Raw genomic sequence first — 17,708 nt, 5'->3', positions numbered from 1 at the left:
TCAGTGCTAAGACTTGAAAATGGCAATAAAAGGAAAAAGCAGCAGTTGGAGGAGGAACAGTGCAGGCCCATTTTTGTCACCAAGCAACTCATAAAATTTGGCATAGAGATAGTAGTAAAGATAGTAGTAAAGAGCAAGCAATAACAGCTTCCCCCCCCATCTGTATATACCCTTTTCTCTAAAGGTTGAGCACTTCAGTGGCAGGGATAGTTGCCCAGCCAGCTCAGTGTATCAGAAACAGCCACTAGGGTAGCAGGCGAGCTGGAAAGCAGGAAGTGCCTGAAGCAAGCTTTGGAGCCCTCCCAGCACTGGTGGCACAGAGGGTTGGTTCCCCTAGGTTCCCAAGCTTGAACACGAGCATACTGAGAACTAAAAGGCAAGGGAGCATGATAGCAGGTTTTGTCCTCATCACCTTATGACTGGAATTTTAGTATTCCCATAAAGGGCAGGAGGAGTGGGGAAAAGCATAGAAATGAACCCCTGGTGATCTCTCCTTTAACTCCTGAGGTGGCTGAGCAAAGCCCAGGTATGTCCTAAATGCCACTTTAGAGGACACTTTTCTCAGAAACAAAGCTGAGCTCAAATAGGAGGCAGGATGAACCCTTGGCAGGGAGACAAGTATTTTCAGTTTTTGCACCAAGGACAAAGCTGTCCCTGCCTGAAATTAGGCCTAAAGACCTGCTGAAAAACCTTTCTGAAACATCTGCTACTCCTTATAGTGCAAAATTTTTGAATTTGAGGGGTCTTTTGGGAGTGGGGTAGGTGTGGACATGACACACGGGGCAAGAGGCAGCACACAGGGAGAATCTACTGGTGAGAGAACTTGCTCTGGCAGCAATAAAACCATGTGATCTGCATCATAGACAGGCCATAAAAACACCTGAAGCATCCATCATCCTTTAGATGTATCTATTTATCAATTATTTTCTCCACCTTATTTCACTTCATTATCACGTTGGTTGAAAGAAGCAAAAGAGGCAGGCCAATATGCAGAGGCTCTTTGTGGTTCTCCAGCCTGCACTTAATTAACTGTGAGTTGCTTTAAAAATAATTTAGGACAGTGCTTCCACAGCACATTGCTGAAGTCTGACACAGTTCATGCTTTTGCTTCCCAGAACATGTGCAAAGCTCTCACCTGTGCCCAGCTGTTAACAAAAATCCCACAACCCAGTCTCTGTGCTGACCGAGAGGAGGAAATCAGACATGAGAGGTTGCTTTTTCTCCCTGCCCACCCCTCCCCTTTCCAGCAATCCTTTGCTCTGTCACCTACTTCTGTTTAAAACCACTTCAGACAGAGATGTTCTTAGTTAATATGTCACATGAGGAAACTGTGCCAGCTCCTGCAATGGGCAGACAGCTGGGGCTCGCTCTTGGAGTCACACCATTAGTCATGGTGCTGACAGCTTCAGATGCTGAACTTCTCACGTAAGGAAACAAAGTTACCAATTTATTATTTTTAATAAAATAATTGCTTTAATGCAGTATTTAAAATAATCTTTAACATCTGATCAATAAGATACAGTACACAAATATGGAAAATGCTGCACTTTACATAAAAAGTAAAGCTAAGCATTTAATTATACAAAACAATTTTGCTCGATGCCATCAATATCTTGCAAACTATAGTCAAAGTACTGCTTTTCTTTTATATATATATATATATGCTATATATACATATATAAATAATTTACAGCATTCATTTACTAGATTTGTTTACTACTGTTCCAACAAAAACCAACATAACCGATTCACAGCTTAGTGAATTTGGTAACCATCTGCAGAGGTTCTGACAGCGGAGGATGTGTGAATAGTTGCTTCAAGTTTTGAAGCAGCATGCCAAGTAACCATGGGAAGCTTGTTCTTTCAAAGAAAAAAAAATTCAGCGGGAAGCCATTCAATAGTTGGTTAGAGCACGGTGCTAATAATGTTCTGTGTTTGATCCCTGTGCAGGCCGTTCACTTAAGAGTTGGACTTGATGATCCTGGGAGGGTCCCTTCCAACTCAGGATATTCTGTGATTCCGTGAATGCAATCAGGGCCTTTCCCACCAGTCCTGGGAAACAGCCATGCTATACAGTGCTGTGTCATGGAAGGCAACACGTTTGGAGGCTGGGGAGAAGGGTAACCCAGACGGTTTTCCTTCTACCACAAAGCAGTCTTTACCAGCAAGTAGACAATCTTTGTTCTAACAGTCTTTATAACCCAGAGTCCTCCTCCTCACTAAATGGAAACAAAGCAACTGTCTAAATACTTTTTATCTGAGAAGTTTCCCTGTTACACCACATTAAAGTACTAAATCAATATTCTAAAGCAGTGAATCCTGTGCTTTGCAAACAATGTTCCTCTCCAAGGAGTCTTCAGCTCCAGAGTTACAATGCATCTCAACTTTTCTCTTTTTTTTTAGTCAGAACAGGTTGTTTCTGTTAATATCTTTCCACATCTATGCTCAAGTTCAATGCTATTTTTTGTAACTACAGAAAAATAAACTGTTTCTTCTGTTTACCCTCCCTTTTTAGGATCTTTCACTCCTTGTATTTTTAGTAACTCCAAATTTTCCACGAGCATCCAAGTATGCCCTAACTACACTGTGTGGTGTACTTCAATCACAAGAATGACTGATTTGTCCTCCTTCCCCCAGTCACTTTCTCAGAGGAAAGGCTGAGGGCAATTGAGACAAAGTGTGGGGTAGAAAGGACCCCTCATTCGTTTTGCTTGCTACTTTGATCTCCACAAATAAGCATCCAGTAGTAATTCTAGACCCAGAAAACCTAAGAAGATGTTGAGTCAGACAGGCATGTCTACTGACTGCTGGTTCATGATTAAAGACAGTTGCCATGCTATACTGTGCCATTATAGTGATACTTGTTTCCCTAAAGAAGGTTGAATTGGAAGGTGGCACTTCCAATGTGGCACACATAGAACAGATGTTGCAGACTCTGGAGTACTGAAGCAAGTGACATACATAAACTAGGGACACTCATCAAGCCCTCAGAGCTTGTAAGACAGTTAAATGCAAGCAGGTAGGTGCTTATGTGTGCAGCTCAGTGTTTTCACTGGTTTACAGACTGATTTAAGCCAAATATTATTAAAAACCTTACAGGTGCTAAGTTAGGTATTTAATAAAAATGTTTATCTGTAAACAAGAGTTATCCTTACAACGGATCATTTTCCAGAAACTGGAATTTCAAGACAGTGCAACAATGCTTCAGTGTTTTCTTTGGCAGTAGACAGCAAGGTGAAATGCAAGATTCAAATCACTTCAGAAGAGCACGGTACAAGTGTAGAGAATGCTTCATCTCCTTCTCTTGTTCCATGCAGAATATCAAGTCCCTGAGACAGACACGGGTTACTCTTGGACAGAGCATCTGCTTCGTAAGGCTAAAACCTGATGAACCCGGAGCAATTCTATTGCCATTCAAACCCTAAATGGGGGAGAGAGGAAGAAAAAAACCCATCAGAAACATTAGAATTTCATGTAAATACAAGTTTTAACTAAACTGGTTGGATTATACTGCCTACTTGTATAAAACTAGCCCATTGATGTTCAGCTTTCCATGTTGAAAATCAGCAGTCCAAAAGTCCTTTCACATTAGATACTGAGAAAGACAAAGCAAGCACTTGCCAGCTGATGGTTTGTTTCAGTCAAAGCAATCACAAAGTTATTTCTTTCTTTAAAATTATATTAATATGGTAAGATAAATAACTGCCACTTCACTGAAGTCTGCTAAACAGACTTGCACTGAGAAAGGACACGCCATCTCTGAAGAAGGTACTAGCACAGTACCTATGTGGACCCCCAGGTTGTGCACAGCTCTTACTACCACTTGCTCCAGAGGTTTCCATCTCTTCATGAAGAAAACCATCACTGAGAGTGCGCCCTAGCTCTGGAACATGGTCAGGAGAAACTCTCATCCTGGCCATCATCTGTGCTCTGCCCTTTAAGGGAGCAACAATTACTCGGTGAAAGCATCCAGATATTCAGAGCACTGTATCTGAGCCTATCCATCTCAGTCAGCTGCCTTGCTTGGTTATGAAAATACAGTTGGTAGGAGATGATGATGTTCAGTAGTTTTACATTCAAGCTCCTGGAACAAGCAACCCCTGTGCTTTCCAAAATGCCCCAAGATTTATTATTAGGGGTGGGGAAGAGGAAGATTACCATGAGCTGCACAATAGACTGGCTACTTATCTTGGAGCCAATCTGTGCTGCACAGCCAGTCTCTTATCACTACTGGAGGGTTCTTGGTAATGAATGTAATTTGTACAAATACGAGTGCTCAGTCTCTGTAACTTCAGCAAGGCAATGCCTGCCAGCATCAACACCACTTGGAGATGGTGTTGCTTGGATGCAGTGTTAACTATATCAATTCTTACCCTAAATCTCTCTGCAAGACTTCAGCAAAATGACTTTGCCCACTTTGCTTAGAGAAATCTGTATAAACCCCCCCCATTTATTAGAAATTAATACCAGTACTGGACTACATATAGCAGTGAATGCTACTGTTGTTAGGATGGAAGCACTGAAATTTATTAAAAATAGATTTACCGGAGAGCACACGCTAGCCACAGAAACCCAGAGCACATTGCAGAAATGGAAGCTGTATTTTTTACAAGCAGCACGCAGGGTATTCAGCACCATTTCATTTGCTTTACAGTCAATACTATTAAACACTATGAAATGCCATCATTTGAAACTTTCAGTTTGTTAAATGGCTTGGAACAAATTTGTGCGTGGGGAAGACTGCTGGCCACATTGCACAGAGGGCACTGCTGTCCTGGTAAGACACAAAAGGGTCACAGTTCAAGTTTGTCATATGACAACCCTGAAGGATCCAGGGAAAAGATAGCTCTGCAATGCAGCTGCCAGCACGGGTTGAAAAGGAGGTCAGTCCAACAGGATGCAGCAGAAGGCCCGAGGCAATGTTATAAATGAAACAAACCCCAAGGGTTTTCAGCAACCCAACAGCAATGTCCTTTATAATTCAAAGAACTTTATTGAGGTGAAAGTATTTTCTCTCTAAATAAGTCATTAGACTAGAAGTCTTACCTTTAAAAAGACACCAAACAAAGCCACCTCAATCCTGTTCACTCTTACAAAAAGGAGACAGACGGCACAAATCCCCCAGCCTGCTTTGGAAGCTGTTGTAGCTGCAAGATGCTACAACAGGGCAGAAGCACCAAGCTGCCTGCATTTGAGACAGAGTTATGGATTTGTTTATTCTTAAATTCTTACCCATCATGCCCAGTGCAGAGACATAAAGCGATATTATGCTGTAATACCACATCCGAAGCCAAAGCTTATCCAGGGCCCTTGTTTGCTAAGACAGCCAGTTCACAGTTCTAAGTTTCCCACAGCATCACTCTGCCTTATCAAAGCTGCTGGGTACAGCATTTCAGGGGCCAGGAGCTCTTCAACAACCAACAGCTGCTAGCACAAGTTAAAGGAAAGGGTCCTTCTCTCAAAGTACATGATGGTTTAAAATTAAAGAAGCCAACAGACAGCCTAGGTCATTCCAGTCCAGATAGGGACCATGTTGGGGAACCCACTTTTAAGTAAATTTATACAGTGCTGAGCACTATCTCCTTTTAGCTACTGCCTTCCACAGTTGTATTGAAACACTGTTTTTTCATGGTTTTGTTTTAGAATTTGGACCAAGCAGTGGCCCAAGATCTGCATAACCCAAAGAACCATCACAGGCACCTCTGGTAATGTCCAAGACTTTACTTAAGAAATGCCCAGCTCTGACCTCTCAAGTTGACACAAGGACACTTTAGGGGAGGGTCCTCTGCTGCTCCACTTGAGCAAATTCCTATTGGGCAGGAGCTCGACCTTGTCTGGCCCTAGGCAACATCCTCTCCTTTAGATCTCACATACCCCTTCCTCAAAAGCACAAAGCTTTTGAGACCTGAAAAACACCAGCCCACTCCTTGCTCCCCAACATCTCTATTATATTCCTCCCATTTGGGCAGCAACCACTTGTGTCTTGCTGTTTTGGGGGATTCTTCACTGCTAGTCTTCAGCATACCCCAAGACAGCTTTGTCTATTTCGAGGGGAAGTGAAAAGTGCTGCTTTTCAACCAGGTCACAGCCAAGTACAAAGATAAGCAAATAGAAAATCCATCTTAGTAGAATCAATGCTAGCAAAGGGTACCGCAAACAGCCTGCATCCCCCTTCTGCAACATCTAATTACTAGTGCTCTAACTAGCAACTTCTTTTTTTCTCTTTTTTTTTTGTTACACTATAGTTCCTGCCTTTCACTGAACCCTCACCACTCTGCCTTCCTTCCAAAAGGGAAATGACACAGAGACATGCAGCCCAGGAGGGCCGACTACCAGTGCAGATTCTGCCTGCAGATTCAGCTGACAGACCCTATTTGTAAGCCAGGTAAGGCACTGCAGCAGTGTAACTCTGCACCACTGTAAACCCCCCTTCCCAGTACTGAGACCACCAGCTAGCTTAAAACCAGCCCCAGGAGGTCACAACGGCAGCAGAGCTGCTTTTGAACTATCCTCAGAACTGAGCCCCATCAGCAACTTTTCCACAGCACAGTGTCACCCTTAGAGCCTTTTATACACACCTGACAGAGATCAATTACACTCACTGATCTTGGCAGCAGAACACACTGTGGAGCTCCTGCTGTAGTCCCAAGCTGGTGAGCAGCCAGTTTTTTCCAGAGGTTGCTCTGAAAACCTGTTTTAAGATCTCTAGAGCTCTCTCCAGTGGCTGGATGGAGAATTAAATACCAACTCTCTGAAAACGCAAGAGTGAAGTTAATACAGAGGCACAATTACCACCTTGCTTCCAGTCTGCAAGGTATTTGGAGCATGGCATCTGCAAGTTTGGATCATGGATACTGACAAGGATTTCAAAACTGCTCAGAGCTATTCTACAGGCTCTGACATAAAGCTCAGAGAGGTCTGCAGACACCTTCCTCCCCACCAAGTTCTTGTCAGGTTCAGGGAGCTGTTCCTGGTGGAGTACATGCTCCCTTCCCAAATTCAATGACTTCACACCAACCAAAATTCAAAATTTTAAACTCTTGGGAGGGAGGCACTTTAAAGGAGAAAAGTGTTCAGTCAAGTGTTAAAAGTCAAGCCAAGAGTTCTCATTTCAATTTCTGGTGTGGCATAAACATATCACAGTCCCAGAGCCAAGATCCCAAGAGAGGGAACTGTTACTGCAGCTCTGCTGAACATTATAAAAATACCACCAGCAGGAAGAAGTAAAGTCATGAGACACTTTTGAATGACATCTCCAAACAATGAAAAATGACAGCTGTGTGCAGCAGAGATGCTGTTGAAAGGTGGTAAGAGCACCTAGTGAACTGAAGCAAAAGCATCCAGGTTCAACCCCCATCTCTGTCACGTGTGGTCACACTGAGGTCACTGAGACCTAGTGTATGCTGTACTTGGTTTCCCAGCTGTAGAACAGAACACCTTCCTGTCTCATAAGAGGAAACAAGGGTTAAAAAACCATTAACACATTGTTTTCAAGCACTTACTGAGTCTCCCCCAGCAGCCAGGGGGAAAGGAACAGACCCTGTCAAAATTGTGACATTTTTGCTCGTACAAACAAGTGCCTAATCTAGGCCAGAGAAAACAAAATGAAAGAAGTTGATAGTAGTTTGGTGACAAGCCAGCCTACTGATGCTGCCTATTCTAACAAACCTCGGTCTGACAGAAATACTCCCACATTTACAACACTAAAATATTACATGACTCAATATTTATATGATTATTTTTTTTAAATTAAGTTGGTTGTGTTAGGTTGGGGTCTGGGGATTTTATTTTATTTTTTAACCTTATAGACCATTAGAGTAGCTCAAGCCAATGGCTGAAAGACTCAGATCTCTATATCCAGGCTGCTTCTTGTGCAGCTGAAAACAAATGTGTATTTATGATGTTATCTGCAGCCTAGAAAAAAGCCTCACAAAGCTGTCAGATCTGTATAATAGAAAACTCCATTCAACTACCAATTTTTCTTCAGATTCCACTGCAACATTCCTACAAGTCCTTTCAGATGTAGGCAACAACATGTTTTACATATTGAAACAAATTACTGTGAATGCAATGTCAGTTTATTCACTATTATGCCCAAGATTCATGTATGCATGTCACTTCGTATGGGTACATCAGATGCTTAATCTGTACCTGGAGGTAATGAATACTATACAAATATGTCATGTTAGTTAATAGACAATTATTAAGCTGAAATTTTCTGGCTCTTTGCCACAGCATTTTAAGCAATGTATTGTCAACTAAATTATAAATCTCTTGACCCTTCACATGTCATCAACATTTGTGCGTTACCAATATGTTCAGCCTAAAGCTACAATGCAATTAGTCATTTAAATTGCAGATATCTTTCACATATAAGAAGAATTAAGTTCATCTCTAGCACACAGAAGGCACGATATGGGCCAATGAACTGTATTTCTGAAGTGTGTGAATGACAGTTGAGAATATTTTTGCCTATTTACATGGGGAAAAAATTCAGATCAAGTGTATGGCCTAGACTGACAGGAGCCAGGAAATTCAGCACAGAAACTGAAACTCTCTCTCTGACTGAGCTGTGCTTAGTTAGATCTTGAAACAAATAACTAAGATGCTGAAGACATTTTATAATTGCAGTAACTCTTAGCTCCCTTCTTACCCACCATGCCATAGGCACTTCAGTTGTCCAAGACCTTAAATAAGAACCAGAAATTGAAGTCAAGAGTATGCATACATTAGGCATATGCAAAGTAGAAAAAACCTCACCCTCCAGTATCACTTTAGACCTGTGGGCTGGGAGAAGGGGTGACAGAGAGAGAAAAAGACACAGAGAAAGTGAGGGAAACCACTGAAGTGTAGAAACAGATTTTGCAGCCTGGTTAGAAACACCTACATATATAAGCAGTCCAATTCGAAGTGATTGCTTTCAAATTAATTTTATGCAGCTTCTAAGAAAATACTGTAGCAGACTATCATGTACCAATGCCAAAGACGAAGCAGTGTAGTCATTGCACAGGGAGCAGCAAACCTATCATTTGTTACAGAGCCAATTCATGCCTTTAAATTCACACTTAAGACACAGTTGTGCCCATAACACCAATACTAAAGCTGATGAATTATGCTAGTGTGTTCCCTCATCACAACAGTTTATGGCCAAAAAGGTGGCAGTAGCTTCTACAGTTATCACTTTTAAGAGCATAAACTTATAAATTCCTTAACTACACACACCCCTTCTGCAAATGCAAAGAAAAAAAAAAAGCCAGAAAAAACAAATCATGTCTCTTCCCCAGTCACTTGGAAGAGTTGGGTTTACTTCCATCCTGCAGAAAGGACTTGTTGCTCAAAGGCTTAGTTCTTCCTTGGTCAACCTAAAGAACATTTCCAAAGCATAAATAAACACCATGTACAGAATACATTTAATCAACATACATACCAGCATCCCAAAGCTGTAAAGCAAGAAGGGTAAGTTTAAGTTCTGCTAACAATGATCAGATGTGGCAGACACAAGAGAAGATGACAAGTTCATTTCCTCCACCCACAGTCAATAATAAAAATGGAACAATGACCACTGTGGTAAACAAGGCATTTCTCCCATTTTTGCTTGCCAAACTTCTTTGCAGAAGGAGAATGCAAGCTTATGTGTGGACTGCTGTATTAGATGTGCATAACCCTGGAAGTATCACTTTATTTTAAATAGGTTGGGCAGGCTAGGAGTTTGACAGAAAGGAAGTACTTGAATGACTCTGCACTGACCACAGTGTTATCAGCTGCATGATTCACTTATGTAGCAACTACTTGCAGTAGCTCAAGTTTCCACAGCAAAGCCAGACTATCTGTGACAAGGCAAGACCCACACTTACTAACAGATCAGCCAGTCTTGGCAAGGGACAGAACAGACACAAGCAGTGTCTGGAAGGAGGAATTTCCTTTGCCATTGGATCTGGCAAAAAAAAAAGAAAAGACACGAGATGTACACCCCCAAGTCAGTCAGTGGAACCAACCTGGAAGAAAGCAAGGGGAGAACACAGCACCAACAGCACTTTGGGGCAGGAGAGACTGCATCACTTCCAAGAACTTAATGTATTATCATGGAGCCAGAAAAGTAATGCAAAGCAAGTAGTCTACCCCGAAAAATTACAGAGAAGTACAAGCATCCAACTAAGTTTTCCTGTACAAAGTAGAAGAAGGGCCCAACTACAGTATTCAGACAATGACCGTAAGTGTAACAGCCAGTTTTCTGAGTCTACTTTCAGAAACATCTGTCGACTTTTTTCCTCCCTGTTGCGTGATTCTGCACAAATACACAGCTCTCGGTTCAAGGCCAGAGATGACCTTGCACTCAAGATACCTCTGAATAGAAGGAAAGAAAGTTTAAGGACTCAGAACTGTAGTCTTCAAATTTCTAAGCTTCCAGTTACAGTGGGAATGAGACAAAGCTGTTTCCAAAATGGCTTTGTCAACAGAAAAGCACTAAAACTTAATAAAAAATAGAAAAAAATCCTTGACTATTTATCAGCATTGAAAACATTATGGGGCATGTTACCAACCAATAAAAGCTATGAAACAGAACAAAGAATTGGGAAAATGAGTCTGTGGTTTCAAGTTTACTTTTTTCTTATTTGTTCTAGAAGTGTCCTCCCTTCCCAAGATGAGTTAAGTTTTCAATTCTTCCTACCCTTTAATTCATTACTGTCTACCACATGCCCTCAGACTAGGGGCGGAGGAGAGGTGGATAACAAATGCACAAACCTCAAGTCATATATAAATCAAATCCCAAGGCCTCTCCCCCTCATTGTATCCAAAAGTGTCCAGAGGGATAAGAATGAGAGAGATGAAGATATTGCCACCTCTGGATTGCAAGTAGCACCAATTAACACATTTTCACAATAGAGGGATTTTCTTACCAAGGCTTTCTCGAATTACTCTTTCTGAACAATACCATTCAAATGTTAAGTTGAAGTGAAGAGAACATGCAAAACGACCCAAACTAGTGTTTCCAACAAGAAAGGAAAAAGAATTCTCATTATAATGATGCCTTTTCTTTCTTTTTTTCTTCTTTTTTAATCAGGCCTAGAGCATTAGCCTTATTTTTTCATTCCATGATCATCATGGATTTGTCCCTACTGCTATTTCATCTTTAGAGATTCATAAGCAATCATGGCAAGATATAGTTTATTCTTTTTATATTGCTTTTAGGTCCAAATTAGTTGACAGGCACTCCTCTGGACAAGAGCCTCTTTCTGTACTTGTTACACTATGAGGTGATGAGGCTGCTGACAAGCAGGCTTCTATCTGGAAAGCACATGATTGTGTCATCACATGTTCTAGTTACCACATTAAAATGACCCATAATAGGTCTCCTGGAAAGACCAAGTAAAGAAAGCCCAGTTTCAGAGATCAAAATAAGATGAATCTGCAGGAATTGTGTGCTCAACTATCCAGGAAAAAGACTTTTCAGAAGAGGTGCAAAGCCAGGTGCCAAAGTGTGGAGAAATAGAAAACCTCAAGCCAAAGAATCATCCCAGTTAAACACAGATACTTGTTTGTGGATAAGTTAGCATACCATGCTCCCTAAAATGCTGGTTTTAGCCCTTCACATTTACTGCAACAGTAGGCAGCAGATCCAACCAACCCAGTCTGCTGAACTGAACTTTCCCAGTATCCATTAGGTTTTGGTACTGAATAAAGAAAGGCAAATATATGACAAATTTGCTTACAGAGTTTCACTTTTTTAATACATATTGTAACTGACTATTTCTTCCCCGTCTGCCCAAATACCTTAGGGCTTCAGTTTGCATCAATAATTGCTTGAAACAATTCCTTCCTTTAATTATTGCGGGAGGCAACCATAAAAAGAAACTGTACAGAGCTTACATGGCCTTAAGAGACACAAACATTGTACAAAGAACATTATCCAAAGAAAGTTGAAGTCTTAGTTAAAAATCTTAATCCAGTTAGCATTAGTGATTTCACACAATAATGTTAAATATCATTCATATTCAGGAATAACTTCTTCCATCATACCTGTCTACCAAGTTATTAGGCTTTAAAAATAATAATAATAATAATAATAATAATAATAATAATAATAATAAAAGGTCACCGGAGTATTATGCACAGATTTAATCCTTGCCGCTGCACAGTCTAGAAGTTCTGACATTTAAGATTATTTGAGAGTAAAGCTGTCTGTATTTTGTCTGTATTTGCAACTTGAAATGAGAAAGCACATCCTGCCTGTTTAAATTATTCTCAGACAGGTTGCCCAAAAAGATGATTTTAAAGATGCCCAAATGTGTATCAGCCTAAGGCCATATTGTACTTGCTTTCAGTTTCAAAGACCTCCTTTCATCTCTGAAGAATGGAATGTTGTTTACTGCTCAGGATGTTTTGCCATGTTATCATGAATGTATTACAAATGCTCTGCTTCTTGAACTAGAGAGTGTTTGTCGAAACCATTCTTTATTCTACATGAGAAGTCTTAAGTCTTTTATAAATCCTGCTCGGATATATTGGGACACTTAAAACATTTAAATCTAAACATCATTCTCAAGGATTGCTATCCTGCATAATTTCACAAAATAGAAAAAAAAGGTCTGCAGAGAAATGCTTTCTGGTAGCATGAAGCCTAAGTACTAGGCACTGGAATGCGAGCTTGCATGCAAGAAACAAAAATCGTTTCACTGTCAGAATCAGTTTCACCTACTGCCCCTACAATTCAGTCTAACATGGCAACCTACGCTTAAAATACAGCAGGGAAATTTGTGACAATGAAATGCTATCAAGGTTTATGGCCAGTTTTAGGAGTGTCGTGTCCACGTTCTTTTAAAGTAGCAATCTAAATAACGGATCACCAGCTTTCAACAGCAACACTGTTATCTATCTCGATTTGGCATAATCTCATGAAGCTTTTAATAAAGCAGACATACCACAGATGATGAGAAATAACAGCAAAGTACTGAACAGGCAGACTTGTAAATATTCAGAAACAAATCTGGCAATAATTACAGAAAACCACTACGAAGAACAGGAATAGTTACTCGATAGAAGCTTGGGGGAAGATGAGAAGAGGATGGGGAAAACTGTTCTTGTGCTAGACTGATTTTTTCAAGTTCTTCCAGTGGTATTATAAAAAAAAAAATAACCATACATTTAGCTTCATGTGAAAGTGTATTAGAAAACTTCAAAGAAGAGAAGAAAAGCTGCTCAAAAGCTGTGAACACTGCTTTCTGCAGCTTGTTTATAGAGACAGATTACTTCCCTTCACTTGTGGTTAACAGGGAGTATTCAAAGACCTAATTCTGTATACATGTCAGGGAAAAAATAAATTAAAGATTCACTGAAACAAGTCTATCTCACCTGCTCAGCGAGGCCTCTTGTCACAGTCCGGATGAAGAAAATAACTACAGGACAGATGCCACCGCTGTCTCAGTTACACTGCAAATAACTGAGGACAAGGTCCTCCCAGACTCTGCTGTGCAAAAATGACAGAGTATTTTCAATCCTACCATCTATTTAAGCTTCCCAGACAACAAGAATGAAAAACACTTAAGGTTCATGAGAAAGGACAACTTTACCACCACTGCCTCTACACAGGAGTTACTTTGCAGGCTCCTGCTCACTGTGATTATATCAGGCCAACTGGCCTTTCACTTGAGCAATATCCAGGCTTCATGACAAAGAGGGGCCAAACCGGCAGCAACACTAATTTCTCCCATCTCCAGCAAAGATGATGACCTCTAACAGAAGTAGGCTGTTTCCTCAGAATGGATTTCTGCAGCCACAAAAGCTTCCCAGATACCAGAAGCAGCTACTCTCCAGCACGTGAAGAGATCTGCTCACAAAAGATTTGTTAAAAGCACTTTCAATATTCAACATGAGCCAGAGATGACGATCTGGCTCACTGCAGGAAGTGAATGGTCTAGCTTTACTGATTTATTTACTGCTTTTTGGGAGAACCTAGCCAAGGTGAACTCAGATATTTGAGAAGAGTCCCTATGCATTGTGCATGGATAAATGTCCATAGTCAAATGTCAAATCAAGGTCCATTTCAAAAGCCATCCAAACCACCCACTTTGAGTTCAGCTGAGGGGCCATGACAACTACGCTCTGTGGAAGGCCACCACAGCTTGGTTACCTTCCACTGCAGATGGGAATTTCTCCAAGTCATCCTTTCATTCCCTTTAGGCACAGTCTTTCCTTTAACACACAATTACACACATCAAATTTACCAGAAACAATCCTCTAGAGCACCTAACACACAAACCAGGCTTCTTACAGAATGCAACAAACCATTTTGTGTGAGAGAATTCTCACTTCTTCCTACAAGAAGAGGTAAATGTAATTCAGTATGAAGACATTAACACCATCCAAGTCACTACAAGCCACAGCTGTACCTCGAGCCCAGATCCAACGTTTGATGAATCCAATGGTCTTTTCTTCCTTGGTCCAATGGCTGCCAAAGCTGTGAGGTTGGCTTCTCTTTGTTGCATCTGTGCTAATTCCAACTGTTGCCTCTAGTTTAAAAAGAAAACACCAACATTAATTATGATATATATTATCCTAAACGACTTGTTCTCTTTATAGCAGACAGCTCTGTAGTTCCTACTGAAACAATGCATTTCACAGCATCTTTCCCTGTCTTCTAGACACTTTCACAAATTCCAGTACTCGGTCATGCTTGGAGCCCTGTGGACAGCTCTGTGTAAGTAACATCTTTTATAGAGACCAGCTGGTTCCTTACTTCATAAGCTTTGTTGTTTCTGATTAACAGAAAATCTTGATCTGATTTACGAAGCTGGATTAGTATCAAAAATTGAAGTTACCAGGTTCTGTGACCTGGGCATGTTCTTAATTCAAATTCTCAATTCCTTACCGCACAAGATACCAAATTTCCTCGTACTGTTTCACCTGAACCCAGCACTCAATATTGCCATTGTGAAATATTGTACTACCCAACTTAACAGGATGCTCCCAGTTGACTGCTAGTCCTTCTTTTCCCAGTACATATTTGGATGTTCAGGAAACATCTGCAGCAAGGTAGAGATACACTGCATGTTTATTTTCACACACCTCTAAAACTGCTGAACACTAAGAAATCATTAGAAACAACCTTCACCTGGGTTAGGTAAACTTGGGATGGGATAGAAACCCACAGTAAAGAGGTAAAAATAAAATAAAATAAAATAAAATGAATTTGTTTTATTCCTGTATTTTGAGATACATTCTATTCAGTGATTATAGATGCCAGCTGCTCTGGAGCTCAACCCAGTCACACCTGCTGACAGACTCACTATCTTGGATCAGCCACTTCGCTAATACAACCACACTGCTTCCAGATCCACCAGCTGTCCAACTTGGAGCATGGGTGGAGAAGGAAGGTTTTCCAAACATAAACCTCTGGTTTGATGTCCACCCTTGGACGATTTGACCTGCAACTAGTATAGCTCCTTAGCTATACTATATATACACTACATATATATACATGTATTATATATACCATATAATATGCTTTCCCTATTCCCAGGACCTAGAAGATTGTTCAGATGGGGATTCTCTGCATGATGTGTGTGCATGTCTTAAAAAAATTAAAGTACAACCATACCATGGGTAGGAAAGCATCCAAATCTCCTCCCCTCCCCCATCATGAACCCAATGAATTACTTGGACTTCCTTACCCAGTAATACAGATATCTTGCTTACCAAGCTTGCAACACTCCATGATTTTGCTTGCTTTTCAGCTCTCAGAGATCCCACTTGGAGAGGAGAAGAGCAGCCGATAACAACTGAGCTTGCAGCACCCACATGGTGTAAGTCCCCCACTTGCTACCACTTACATAAAGATGAATCCACAACAAAGAAATACTTTGGGGTTCAGCGGGAGTGTTTTGGGGAAGAGAGCTTTTGGCTGGGTGGTTTCTGGGTGGGTGTTGCTACAAGCCTTATTTTACTTTATATAGATAGACTTTAGTGATGGTGGCAGCTTCACATCAAGTACTGCAGCGACTAGGCTATTTAAAAAAACAGCATTTCAGGGCAAGATTCCTAAAAGGACAATGTTCCCTGGAAGACTCAAACTATTCACATGCTTAAGGTTTTTCAGCAGAATTCAGGGAAAGCAAGATTTTAACAAATATGTGGAGAACAGAGCTTTTGGGGGGGATTGTTGGGTTTTGTTTTTCTTTTTTTTTTAAGGCTGAGACAAATGTTTCAGTTTGAAAAACAATACTATTTGCAAGTCAGCTTTGATCACCCTATGTAGGCTTTTGTTGTAGAAACACAGTAGTACTTCTTCGATGCCAGATACCATCATTCACTTACCACACACACTGTGCTTGCTTTTGTGTGCAGTGTAAACACTTAAAACCTTATTTATCAAAATTCACTCAATTCACTCAGCTTGGTTTTTTCCAAGTGTACAGTATTGCTTTCAAGAATACTTTACAGACTATAAACTTTCAAACTATTAGTATTTTGCAATTGTCTGAGGTTAACTCCAGCCAGCCTACTTGCATAAAATGTTCAAGATACACTTTCCTCTAATCTCAGTCTTGAAAATTTATCTTTATATTCAGGAACACACTGCAGCCAGTCAGAGACGAGGGAGAGTGAAACTTAATCAAAAAAATAACTTGAAACTTCACAAACTATGAAAGATTGAGGCTTAGAAACTACTTAAGCGGGAGCAATAAAATGCTCAGAATAAGCATTAAATCTCAGCAATAAAATGCTGAGATTTTTTGGCAGAGGCAGGTGCTGACTTCCAGCCTCAGCTGCCCAGGCCTCCAACACCTGGAGCCACCCCTCCCTACAGGCAGCCATGGAGCATCCCTGCAGAAGTGAAGTACTCCTTCCTGCCAGCAGTGTAGCTCAGCCATCACGATGGTCACATGTACACCAGAGTCTTCCTGCCATGAGAAGGGGCATTGCAACGTGCCATGCACACAGCACTGCTCTGGGGAAAGATTAAATTCCTAAAGGCTCCAGTGAAAAAGAAAACCAGAAGGGGAAAGATGATTTTCTTTAATTTCAGAACCATTACACTTAAAGTAAAAGGACTTTTAAAACTATTAAACTTAAGACAAAGCAAAACAAAACAGAAGCCTTTATTAGTCTAGCCTTGTGCTTCCATCCCTGGGAATCACTAGAAACACATCCCCCTCCTCTCTCAAAAATAACGCCCTACAAAACACACAGCAACCAGCTTCACTGCAGTTAAGACTTGCCAAAAAGATGTGGCTGCTGAACACCTCTGGCTTGAAGCAGCACTGAAATAAGCCCCTCTCTCCTTTTTACAGCTGCTGTTGATGGGCAGCCATGGTCAAGTGGGAGGACAAGAGGCACAGCTATGAATTACACACCAAGAGGGCTTGGGGTTGGCATCAGCATGGGCTGGAGGGGACTGGGCGGGTTGAGGCTCTCCTGGTGGAGCACCAGGGTGCTGCTCTGGTTGAGGACTGGGCAGTGCCTTGGCACCATCACCATTTACCCCAAGGAATTCAAGCGGACCAAGCGTGCTGCTGGCACAGACACCCTGCAGGAGGGAGCACTGCTGCTGGAGGGCAGTGCTGGCAGAGAGCCTACCAATAACAAAGGAGAGGATGACTCTTGGGGCACTGTATGAAAAAGATGTGCTTTCCAGAAGCAGAATTGATGCATCTTTGACCAAGCAGTTCCCAAGACAATGCCGGAATCACACGTCATTACCAACATCTGCT

At 41.2% G+C, this 17,708-nt stretch overlaps 1 protein-coding gene across 8 annotated transcripts in view; it reads right to left on the bottom strand.

The window, feature by feature from the left end:
- The window catches only part of TAF4B (TATA-box binding protein associated factor 4b), a 113,068-nt gene that overhangs the window by 18,543 nt on the left and 76,817 nt on the right, over positions 1–17,708 (bottom strand). For 5 of the 8 annotated variants that reach the window (XM_032123984.1, XM_032123999.1, XM_032123992.1 and 2 more), the window contains 2 exons: positions 14,388–14,507; positions 1,931–3,421 (listed from right to left, as the gene is read on the bottom strand). In XM_032123984.1, coding sequence (XP_031979875.1) covers positions 3,254–3,421; positions 14,388–14,507 — 288 coding nt within the window. In that variant the 3' untranslated portion in view covers positions 1,931–3,253. Of the gene's footprint in view, positions 1–1,930; positions 3,422–13,350; positions 13,466–14,387; positions 14,508–17,708 lie in introns of those variants that run through there. The other 3 variants (XR_004243019.1, XR_004243020.1, XM_032123967.1) reach the window with 3 other exon arrangements.

This window comes from Corvus moneduloides, chromosome 1 (assembly GCF_009650955.1).
Source record: "Corvus moneduloides isolate bCorMon1 chromosome 1, bCorMon1.pri, whole genome shotgun sequence".
NCBI classification, from domain to species: Eukaryota; Metazoa; Chordata; class Aves; order Passeriformes; family Corvidae; genus Corvus; species Corvus moneduloides.
Note: the sequence above shows the minus strand (reverse complement) of the source record. Positions and strands in the feature narration are given on the sequence as shown.